General features: G+C 40.1%; 1 protein-coding gene across 8 annotated transcripts in view; it reads right to left on the bottom strand.

The window, feature by feature from the left end:
- LOC127450215 (C-Jun-amino-terminal kinase-interacting protein 4-like) overlaps nucleotides 1–12,586 on the bottom strand; it is a 70,181-nt gene that overhangs the window by 43,808 nt on the left and 13,787 nt on the right. For 5 of the 8 annotated variants that reach the window (XM_051714104.1, XM_051714105.1, XM_051714106.1 and 2 more), the window contains exons 5-6: nucleotides 12,320–12,470; nucleotides 1,474–1,557 (exon numbers count right to left, since the gene is read on the bottom strand). In XM_051714104.1, the coding sequence (XP_051570064.1) occupies nucleotides 1,474–1,557; nucleotides 12,320–12,470 (235 nt within the window). The remainder of the gene's footprint in view (nucleotides 1–1,473; nucleotides 1,558–12,319; nucleotides 12,471–12,586) is intronic. The other 3 variants (XM_051714103.1, XM_051714110.1, XM_051714111.1) reach the window with 2 other exon arrangements.

The following is a 12,586-nucleotide window of genomic DNA, read 5'->3' as shown; positions in this document are numbered from 1 at the left end:
GGTCCTTTGCTGTTGTTCAGGGATTGATTTGCACTTTTTGCACCAAACTATGTTAATCTCTTGGAGACAGAATGCGTCTCCTTCCTGAGCGGTATGATGGCTGCGTGGTCCCATGGTGTTTATACTTGCGTATTACTGTTTGTACAGATGAATGTGGTACCTTCAGGTGTTTGGAAATTGTTCCCCAGGATGAACCAGACTTGTGGAGGTCCACATTTTTTTTCTGAGGTCTTGGCTGATTTCTTTTGATTTTCCCATGATGTCAAGCAAAGAGGCACTGAGTTTGAAGGTAGGCCTTAAAATACATCCACAGGTACACCTCCAATTCAGTACACCTCCTATCAGAAGCTAATTGGCTAATTGCCTAAAGACTTGACATTATTTTCTGGAATTTTCGAAGCTGCATAAAGGCACAGTTAATTTAGTGTATGTAAACTTCTGACCCACTGGAATTGTGATATAGTCAATTAAAAGTGAATCAATCTGTCTGTAAACAATCGTTGGAAAAAATTACTTGTGTCATGCACAAAGTAGATGTCCTAAACGACTTGCCAAAACTATAGTTTTCTAATATGAAATGTGTGGAGTAGTTAAAAAAATTAGGTTTAATAACGTCAACCTAAGTGTATGTAAACTTCTTCTTTCTTCTGCAGAACACAAATGAAGATTTTTAGAAGAATATCTCTGCTCTGTAGGTCCTCACAATGCAAATAAATGGTAACCAAAACTATGAAGCTCCAAAAAGCACATAAAGGCAGCATAAAAGTAATCCATATGACTCCAGTGGTTAAATCCATATCTTCAGAAGTGTTATGATAGGTGTGGGTGAGAAACAGATCAATATTTAAGTCCTTTTTTACTATAAATCTCCACTGTCACATTCTTCTTCTTTTGTTTTTGGCGATTTGCATTCTTTGTGTATATTGCCACCTACTGGGCAGGGAGGAGAATTTATAGTAAAAAAGGACTTAGATATTTATCTGTTTCTCAGCCACACCTATCATATCACTTCTTAAGATATGGATTAAATCACTGGAGTTGTATGGATTACTTTTATGCTGCCTTTAAATGCTTTTCTGAGCTTCAAAGTTCTGGTCACCATTCACTTGCATTGTGAGGACAAACAGAGCTGAGATATTCTTCTAAAAATCTTCATTTGTCTTCTGCAGAAGAAAGAAAGTCATACACACCTTGGATGGCAAGGGTGAGTAACTGATGAGAGAATTTTCATTTTTGTGTGAATTATCCCTTTGACATTGATTACTTTATTTATTGTGTTTGTATATGAATCACTTAATTATAACATTCTATTATTCATTACAGTTTATCAATAATCTGGAATCACTACATTTTTGTAGTTGCATTCAGCTAAGACTCTGAACAATGTTTTGTGAATGTTGACATGGAATTTTTTGAATATTAGATCACAACGATTTAGACAACACACTGTCTGTCGACATAGAGCCCGGCTACCTTGCAGTGGTTCGCCAGCGCATCCCAAGCTTCCAGAATATCCTTACCATCCCTTTTCTTTGGAGTGCTCTCCGACTCCAACTGCTTGGACAAGAAAATTGGGATGCGGCATGTTTTATTTGTTTGCTTGTTCTTTACAACACTGGCACAACACAAAACACAACAGCTCTCACATGCGTTCGTGTTTTTGTGCTGTGAGCTGGGATCCAGCATTGCTGGGCACAGAAATACAGTTTATGCATCATGAGGATACATGAGAACATTTAAAGCAGAGATCCACAGTGTACTTAAAGGAACAGATAATCCAAAATTCTGTTGTTGTTTACTAATCCTCATATTGTTCCAAACCAGCATGGCTTTCTTTCTTTCATGGAACACAAAAAGAGATGTTAGGCAGAATGTCAGCCTCAGTCACCATTCACTTTCATTGTATGGAGAAAAAAAAAAAAAGATGCAATGAAAGTGAATAGTGACTGAGGCTGTCAAATCCCTAACATTCTGCCTATCATCTCCTTTGTGTTCTATGGATGTCATTCAGGTTTGAAATGAAATAAGGGTGAGTAGATGATGTTAGAATTTTATTTTTGGGTGAACTATCCCTTTAAAATTGTGATTACTACTTGAAGAGTATCTACTGCATGGAGGTGAACATGGATATTGGAGCATTGAATCAGGACTGTGATGTTAAAGGAATGATCGCTCTGTGTGACTGAATGTCCTTAAACTGAAGCTATTTGTGATATTATTTATTTATATAATGCAATAAATATTGAGCCTAATTCAAACTGTTTCTTTATGAAAATATTTTATATAAAATTTAAATGTGGTTCTAAAAAACAGAAAAACTCCTGCAGATAACAAATCCAGAACTTCCAACAAGCTTACAACATAGCCTTTCATAAAAATCAGAAAGATGAATGGTATTAGTTCAGAAACTGTAACATTAATATTTAAAATCTTATTTAAACCATTATTTAAGTTGAAACAGTGGGAAAATGGTTCGTATTTACTAATGTTACAAGACTAGTACTTGTAATGCGTTGTCAGTGCCTCACGTTTCCGTGGCAACATCTGTCGACCAACCATAGCTCATATTTTCTTCCCTTTTCATCAGCCAACATCTATGATGTGCGGCTTGCCAAAATAGACAAACAGCTCTCAACACGAAAAACAAAGATATCAACCCAAAATATATATATAAGATCCTATATACTGTGTGTGTGTGTGTGTGTGTGTGTGTATATATATATATATACACACACACACACACACACACACACACACAGTATGTATATAGTATACAGTATATACTGTACAGACAGACAGACAGATAGATAGATAGATAGATAGATAGATAGATAGATAGATAGATAGAGAGAGAGATAGATAGATAAGAATCAGTATCAGAATCAGAATCAGTATTAGAATCAGAATGAGCTTTATTGCCAAATATGCTTACACATACAAAGAATTTGTCTTGGTGACAGAAGCTTCCAGTGCAAACAATACAACAACAAGACAGAGATAATAAAAAAAATTAAAAAAATAAAAAGCAAATAGAAAATAGAAGTATATCTAGATATACACAATAAGACAAAAATAATAATAATAATAATAATAATATATACACACACGTATGTACAAATACAATTGTTTTATACCGATAGTGCAAGGGAATGTAATGGCAGAAGAGGTAGGATATGTTGGACAAATATAAATAGACTAAGCTGTGTATTGCACATAATTATTGCTCAATAGGGCAGTTTTAACTGTTCATGAGGTGGACAGCCTGACGGAAAAAACTGTTCCTGTGCCTGACGGTTCTGGTGCTCAGTGTTCTGTTGTGCCGACCAGAAGGCAACAGTTCAAAAAAGTAGTGGGCTGGGTGAGTGGGGTCCCCAGAGTGCTTTTTCCAGCCCTTTTCCTCACTCTGGAAGTGTACAGCTCTTGAAGGGAGGGCAGGGGGCAACCAATAATCCGCTCAGCAGCCTGAACTGTCCTTTGTAGTCTTCTGATATCTGATTTCGTAGCTGAACCAAACCAGACAGTTACTGAAGTGCAGAGGACAGACTCAATGACTGCTGAGTAGAACTGTATCAGCAGCGCCTGTGGCAGGTTGAACTTCCTCAACTGGCGAAAGAAGTACAACCTCTGCTGGGCCTTTTTCCACAGTGGAGTCAATTTGGGTCTCCCACTTCAAGTCCTTTGAGATGGTAGTGCCCAGGAACCTGAATGACTTCATTGCTGCCACAGTGCTGTTTAGAATGGTGAGAGGGGTCAGTGTTGGGGTGTTCCTCCTAAAGTCCACTATCATCTCAACTCTTTTGAGCATGTTCAGCTCCAGGTTGTTTGATTGCACCAGACAGCTAGCTGTTCAACCTCCCTTCTGTATGTAGACTCATCATCATCCTGGATAAGGCCGATGACAGTAGTGTCGTCTACAAACTTCAGGAGCTTGACAGAGGGGTCCTTGGCGGTGCAGTCATTTGTTTACAGGGAGAAGAGTAGTGGGGAAAGCACACATCCCTGGGGGGCACCAGTGCTGATCATACAGGTGCTGGAAGGAAATTTTCCCATTCTCACTAGCTGCTGCCTGTCCGTCAGAAAGCTGGTGATCCACTGACAGATGGTGGGAACAGAGAGTTGGTTTAATTTAGTCCGGAGAATAGCTGGTATGATGGTGTTGCAAGCCAAACTGAAGTCCACAAAAAGAATCCTTGCATATGTCCATGGTCTGTCCAGATGTTGCAGGATATGATGCAATCCCATGTTGACTGCATCATCCACAGACCTGTTTGCTCGATAAGCAAATTGAAGGGGGTCCAGTGATGTCCTTCAGGTAGGCCAACACCAGTCTCTCAAATGACTTCATGACCTCAGATGTCAGAATGACAGGTCTGTAGTCATTAAGTACTGTGATTTTGGGTTTCATTGGGACAGGGATCATGGTGGAGCATTTGAAGCAGCAGTGAACTTCACACTACTCCATTGATCAGTTGAAGATCTGTTTGAAGATGGGGGCCAGCTGGTCAACACAGGATTTTAGACAAGTAGGTGAAACACCATCTGGGCCCTGTGCTTTCCTTGTCTTTTGCTTCCGGAAGCCCCGGCACACATCCTATTCACTGATCTTAAGTGCAGGTTGATTAGCAGGAGGGGGAAGGAGGGGGGTTGCAGGAGGTATTAATTGCAGGAGGTGTTAATGTTTGTGTGAAGTGGAGTGTGAGACTGGGCTTTTCAAATCTACAGTAAAACACTTTCAGGTCATCAGCCAGTTGTTGATTCCCTAAAGAGTTGGGGGATGGTGTCTTGTAGTTAGTAATGTCTTTTAGACCTCTCCATACTGATGCAGGGTCGTTAGCTGAAAACTTGTTTATCAGCTTCTCAGAGTAGCTTCTTTTAGCCACTTTAATCTCTTTTGTCAGTGTGTTTCTGGCCAGATGGATGGATGGATATACACTGGCAGCCAAAAGTTTGGAATAATGTACAGATTTAGCTGTTTCTGAAGGAAATTGGTCCTTTAATTCAATAAAGTGGCATTCAATTGATCACAAAGTATAGTCAGGACATTACTGATGAAAAAACAGCACCATCACTATTTGAAAAAAGTAATTTTTGATCAAATCTAGACTGGCCCCATTTCCAGCAGCCATCACTCCAACACCTTACCCTTGAGTAATCATGTGAAATTGCTAATTTAGTACTAGAAAATCACTTGCCATTATATCAAACACAGCTGAAAGCTATTTGGTTTGTTAAAGGAAGCTTAACATTGTCTTTGTGTGAATAGTTGTTTGGACACCATGCGAGAAGCAGCCGTGTGAGCGGCTAGCTCTGCGCACCTTGCTGTTTTTTTTATTAATTTCATGTTATAACCGGTGAGATTCGATACACCTAGTTACATATTTTCTCTTTGAGGTAAACATGGCAAAGAAGTCAAAATCCTCAGACTCTGGAGACATTAAAAGACACTTACGTGTTCAAGCTGAGGCCTCTGGCAGCCCTGCGAGCCGGGAACTCGATATGGAAAGCATGCCGGGAGATGAAATCCAGCATCAACTTTCCAACATCTCGGTGATGCTGACGAAGTTTGTTGCTGACTTGGAGGATCTCGCAGTAATACGTCGATCTATTACGGCGATGGAAAAAAATTCTCTGAGTTGGTCACAAGAGTGACAGAAGTTGAGAAACGAATCGATTATCTGGAATCATCAGAAAGGGAATTATCCACTAATCCGCCCACGTCCAAAACAGATTTAGAATTTATTTTTGAAAAACTGGAAGATCTTGAAAATAGGGATCGAAGGAACAATATTCGAATTGTTGGAATTCCTGAGCGTGAAGAGGGTAGAGATAATGTGAAATTCCTAGACGAGCTCTTCCCGAGTCTGCTCGACATAACAGGCCATAAGCTGGAAATCGAGTGAGCTCACAGAGTCCCGGCTGGCAGATCTGCTGAGGGAGACAGGCCCCGGTCAATTCTGGCCAAATTTCTGAGATCATCCGATAAAGATCTCGTGTTGCGCCAGGCGAGGAGCAAAGGAAAGCTTTCTTGGAAGAATCACAATATTTTCTTGTATCCGGATTTTGCGAATTCGACAAGAGTGAAACACGATCGGTTCAAGGAATGTAAGAAACTCTTACATCAACGGAAGATCGCTTTTGCACTGATGTTTCCGGCCAAACTGAGAATAGACACCAAGGACGGCAGCAAAGTATTTTTATGCCCCAAAAAGGCACTGGCCTTCATACAAACTATGGGTGAGTAAGTCATTGGGCGTTTCTTATGTGACTTGACTGACTCGCTGTTCAGTGTCTCAACTGTCTGAGGAAGTTGGGTGCCATTTTTGTTTCTTTCCGCGTTGGCTCCACCTAACGGCTGGAGTTTGTTTTGTGGCATGACACTCCAAGAAACTTTTGCATTGACGGAAGATTGCTTTTACACTGAAGTTCCTGGCCAGATTGAGAATGGACACTATGGATGACCACAAAATATCTACACGCTCACATAAAGGACGTCTTTTATAAAGTTGAAGGACTGAGTAAGTCATGGTGTATTTTTTTTTACACAGCCTTTAAGTGAATTTGATTCTTGATCATCTGAGGAACCGGGATGCCTGTTTTGTTTCTTTAGGTGCTGGCTCCGCCTAGCGGCTGGAGTTTGTTTTGTTGAATAATACTGCCTCGGGTCAGCTGTGGATGAATCTGATCATTTTTTGCGCTTATGCCTCCTGTTGGCCGGAGTTTGTTTTGTGGAGTATTTTTAAGGGACATTAGAATGATTACGTCAGCTGCTGCACTCATAACAGCCGGCTCACTGAAAAATTGTCTGTCTGCCCAAGGAAACTGAACGGCTTTATATCAGCTGGAGTTTGTTTTATGGAGGAACACACCTTCAAGAAAGGTCCGTGAATGAATCTACATGTTCTTTGTGTTTATTCTGCCTGTTGGCTGGGGTCTGTTTTACAAAGTATTTTCTGTTATTAAATTTTGCCTCACAAAATTTGTGCAGAAGCACCGGACTTGAGCAATCCAATGGCAAAGTTGTCGCGGGGGTTCTCAATGCATACATGGACCTTTTGAGTTTAGACGGATTGACGCCGGTTGGCGCTGTCATGCGCGGGGTTAATGCGCACGTTTTTCTTTTTTCTGTTAGTTTTGTTAGGGGGAAAGTTCGGGGTTTCATTGTTGCATTAATGGGGAATGTGGTCTGTATAATCTTGCTTTTGACACAATTTATTTTTTTCATTATATCAATAAGTCAAATGTTAATATGAATGGATTGTCTCTCTCCACATGGAATGCGAATGGGTTGGGGCACCCCATAAAAAGTGGGTAAAAAAATGGGTTGGGGCACCCCATATTTCTTTTTTTAAGCATAAGAAATATGACATAGTCTTTCTTCAAGAAACACATCTTTCCCTGCAGGAAGCTGAAAAATTTGGGAAGATATGGGGTGGGCATGTTTTCTTTAGTGCTGGCTCAAGTAAGAGTAGGGTGGTCATTATACTGTTCAATAAACATCTACAATTCAAATTTCTCAGTCATTATTGTTTTAGCAGACATTCAGGGGCAAAGGTTGATTTTGGCTAATATTTATGCACCTAACACTGATGATCAGGGCTTTTTTTTAGATCTTGAGGGGATGTTGCAAGCTGCTGGCACCCCTCCTGATATAACATTGGGAGGAGACTTTAATCTGTTGCTGGATTCAGTCCTTGATCATAGTGAAACAAATGTGTTTAAGCCCCCTAGAGCAACACTGACGCTTCACAGGATGTGTAAAAATCTTGGTCTTGTAGATATTTGGTGACTTTTGAACCCATCTGGGAGGGAAAATAAAAAATTTTCATCAGTTCATAAGATTTATTCTAGAATAGATTTTTTTTAAATGTCAAGTCCCTCATTTTATCTGTTGTTGATTGCTCAGTTGGAAACATCTTAGTCTCAGATCACGCCCTGGTGAGTTTAGAGATGTTGCCACACACAGAGGAAAAACAAAATCATATAGTTGGCGCTTTAATGTATCCCATTTGCAAAATCCTGATTTCCAACAAATGTTAAAGACTGAAATCAATGTTTATATGGAGACCAACTGGTCTTCAGTATCCTCTGTGGGTGTGGCTTGGGAGGCACTTAAGGCGGTTCTTAGGGGTCGGATAAAACAATATGCCTCATTCATCAAAAAATCCAAAGCATGAGAACTAGTGGAGTTAGAAGGGAATATTAAAAATGCTGAGGCAGAGCTGAAGCGCCAAATGTCATCTGATGGCCTCAGAGAATTGACCCAATTGAAATACAAATATAATACTATTTTGTCGCGGAAAGAGGTTTTGGTTATTCAGGGCAAGACGGTTATATTTTGAGTCAGGGGACAAAGCAGGGAAGCTTTTGGCTAGATATATAAAGCAGAGAGAGTCTTTTTCTACCATTCCCTCAGTGAAATCTGCTGGTGGTGAAATCTTTACCTTGGTCATTGATATTAATAATGCTTTTAAAGAATTCTATATTGATCTTTATAGCTCCACGTCTTCGTCTACTGATGAAGACATTCGAAAATTTGTGGAACCATTAGAACTTCCTAAACTGACGACTGAGCAAAAAAATTCTCTTGATTCTGAGATAAACTTGGAGGAGCTTGATGAGGTAATTAAGTCCTTACCTACAGGCAAGACTACCGGGCCAGATGGCTTTGCCGCTGAATTTTTTAGATCTTATACTACAGAATTGGCTCCACTTTTGATAGAAGTTTATACAGAATCATTAAAGAATGGAAAACTTCCCCCAACATTGACAAAAGCCCGGATCAGTCTGATTCTTAAAAAGGACAAAGATCCAAGCGAGTGTAAAAGTTATCATCCAATTTCCCTGATACAGCTAGATGTAAAAATGTTGGCAAAAATTCTGGCTAACCGATTAAGTGAAGTTATGACATCTCTTATACATATAGATCAGGTGGGGTTTATTCGGGGATGTAGCTCTTCTGATAACATTAGGCATCTCATTAATATCATGTGGTTAGTGGCGAATGATCAGACTCCGGTCGCTGCCATCTCACCTGATGCCGAAAAAGCATTTGATATGGTAGAATGGGATTATCTTTTTAAGATTTTGGAAATGTATGGGTTCGGAAATACTTTTATTGGATGGATTAAGTTACTTTATAGACACCCTGTAGCAGCGGTACAATCAAATGGATTAATTTCAGATTATTTTACTCTGGATAGGGGCACTCGGCAGGGTTGCCCTCTTTCCCCATTATTGTTCTTTCTTGCCCTGGAACCATTAGCAGCCGCAGTAAGAAGGGAAGATGATTTTCCAGGGGTGATGGCGGGAGGTATGGCGCATAAGCTTTTACTTTATGCAGATGATATTTTATTATTCGTCTTCGACCCCATTAGATCTATGCCTTGCCTCCACAGAATTATCAGTTCCTTTTCTACATTTTTGGGATACATAGTCAATTGGTCTAAATCCGAAGCTTTGGCTCTGACAGCGTACTGCCCAGTAACAGCTGTCCAGCCGGGCATCTTCCAATGGCCCAAACAGGGCATTAAGTATTTGGCCATTTTATTTCCAGCAAATTTGTCTGATTTAGTTAGAGTTAATTTTGACCCCTTAATAAAAAGGTTTTCGGGCGATGTGGGCAGGTGGGCTTCATTACATTTATCTATGATTGGGAAGGTTAATGTTATTAAAATGAATTGTATTCCAAAATTCAACTATCTACTACAGTCTCTCCCCACTGAAGTTCCCCTCTTTTATTTTAAACAATTTGATAGTATTGCTAAATCCTTTATTTGGAATGGTAAACGTCCTCGGATGCATTTTAACAAGTTACACAGGCCAGTTGACAAAGGTGGGTTAGGTCTCCCCAATATTTTGTATTACTATTATGCTTTTGGTCACAGACATTTGGCACATTGGTCACTTCCACCTGAGAGAGCCCCTCCCTGGCTCTTTATTGAACAGGAGTTCCTTGCCCCTATCTTGCCATTGCAAAGTCTTTCCACCAAACTGTCCAGAGAAGTAAAGACACATCCCGTTATCTCACACATGCATTTAGTGTGGACAAAAGTTTCTCGCGTATTCAACTCTGACATTTATCTGAACATTGCTGCAAGTATTTGGTTAAACCCGAAATTGAGCATTAACAAGTCCCCTTTCTGCTGGACAGAATGGATTGAGAAGGGTGTTACTATGCTGGGCGACCTGTATGAAAATGGAGCATTGAGATACTTTGAAAATATTATACAGCTGTTTGGGATTCCCAGATCTCAATTCTTCAGGTATTTACAGCTGCGCCATCTACTCTGTACCACCTTTGGTTGTAGTACGCAGCCCCCTAAATCGGCAGACACTCTTGAGATGGTGCTTGCTGCTTTTAGAAAAGATCACGAAGCTTCAGCGTACTATTCCTGGCTAATTCAGAGTTAAGGGGAGGGATTCTAACATCTCTTAAGAAGTTATGGGAGAGAGACCTGAATTTAGTACTAGAAGATGGAGAATGTGGTAGGATTTTTAAAAATGTCAAGTCTATGTCTAGGGATTCAAGGGTGCACCTCATTCAATTTAAGATTCTGCATCGTCTTTATTGGACCCCCTCTAGACTGTACAGGCTTGGCCTTAAAGACACACCTACTTGCTGGTGATGCCGGTTGGAGGATGGGGACGTGGCCCATGTTTTTTGGTCCTGTGTTGAGATTCAGGAGTTTTGGTCTGAGGTTCAGAGATTTGTTTGCGAGGTCTTGAACACGAAGATTTTATTTTGCCCCAGACTTTGTATTTTGGGTGATGGTGTGGGAATTAATATTATAAATAAACATATAAAAAACTGGGTCCTTACCTGCGTGATGATTGGCATGCAGGTGATACTCAGGGGATGGAAGTCGCCGGGTGCACCAAGTTGGGCAGAGTGGCAGCTTTTGAGGAGCTATCATATAGACTACTGGGCAGGTTGGGTGATTATGGCAGGAAGTGGGGCACTTATTTGGCCTTCCTGGGGGGTTGAGGGGAAGGAGTAGTGGAGAGGGACAATTGGATAATTTCTGTAATTAATATGTGGAATCTTTGTTCTTTTTTTTTTTTTTTTTTTTTGGTTGGTTGGTTGGTTAATTTCTTTATGTCTTTTTATGTCAGAGTATTTTCTTTGAACTGCATGTTTATATGTGGGTTTGTTGCTATTTAATGTCTGACCACTGGGATGTATGTTGGGTGATGGGAGGGAGGGGGGGGGCATATATGGATAAAAGTTGATTCCGTGTTTTCATGTGTTGTCTGTGTTAATTTTAATTTTGGAATCAATAAAATTGTTAATGGCAAAAAAAACAAAAATATTGTCTTTGTGTTTGTTTTTGAGTTGCCACAGTATGCAATAGACTGGCATGTCTTAAGGTCAATATTAGGTCAAAAATCAGTCAATCAGTCATCAGTCAATCATAGTTTTGAGGAATGAAGGCTGTACAATGCTTGAAGTTGCCAAAAAATGAAGATTTCATACAAAGGTGTACACTAGAGTCTTCAAAGACAAAGGACAACTGGCTCTAACAAGGACAGAAAGAGATGTGGAAGGCCAGATGTACAACTAATCAAGAGGATAAGTACATCAGAGTCTCTAGTTTGAGAAATAGATGCCTCACATGTCCTCAGCTGACAGCTTCATTGAATTCTACCCGCTCAACACCAGTTTCATGTTCAACAGTAAAGAGAAGGCTCAGGGGTGCAGGCCTTATGGGAAGAATTGCAAAGAAAAAGCCACTTTTGAAACAGAAAAACAAAAATAAAAGGTTAGAGTGGGCAAAGAAACACAGACATCGGACAACAGATAATTGGAAAAGAGTGTTATGGATCTTAACCCCACTGAGCTTTTGTGGGATCAGCTAGACTGTAAGGTGCGTGAGAAGTGCCCGACAAGACAGCCACATCTATGGCAAGTGCTACAGGAAGCATGAGGTGAAATGTCACCTGAGTATCTGGACAAACTGACAGCTAGAATGCCAAGGATCTGCAAAGCTGTCATTGCTGCACGTGGAGGATTTTTTGATGAGAACTCTTTGAAGTAGTTTAAGACATTCTGAATTTTTTTTTTCAAATTGTAATAGAAATTTTTCACGTTATTTATGTCCTGACTATACATTGTGATCAGTTGAATGTCACTTTGGTGTATAAAAGTAGCAATTTCTTTCCATAAGAGCAAAATCTGTCCATTATTCCAAACTTTTGGCCACCAGTGTACATACATACACACTATATACAGTATAGATATACCGAGTTCTACTATATACATTATAAATATCAAGGATAACCATAGGATTACTGTAACGATGTGTGGTGTTTATCCAGTTACCTTGAGGCTAGTGTTGGAGCGTTGATGAGTGAGTTGGTTGAATCTCCACCCCTCCATCCCAGGAGTCTCTACTCTTCCCTGGGCATCAGACGTCAGTGAACTGCCTCCACCTGACATGGGAAAGATTCCCAGAGACAGGGGACGCTCTTTTCTGTTTCATGAGAAAAATGCGAACAAAAAAAAACTGTCAATCGAATAAGATGCCTCTTTTTTCATCCTTTGTCCTCATCTAATTTGATCTAAATTCTAAAACAATAAAACATAGGA

Source organism: Myxocyprinus asiaticus, chromosome 13 (assembly GCF_019703515.2).
Source record: "Myxocyprinus asiaticus isolate MX2 ecotype Aquarium Trade chromosome 13, UBuf_Myxa_2, whole genome shotgun sequence".
NCBI classification, from domain to species: domain Eukaryota; kingdom Metazoa; phylum Chordata; class Actinopteri; order Cypriniformes; family Catostomidae; genus Myxocyprinus; species Myxocyprinus asiaticus.
Note: the sequence above shows the minus strand (reverse complement) of the source record. Positions and strands in the feature narration are given on the sequence as shown.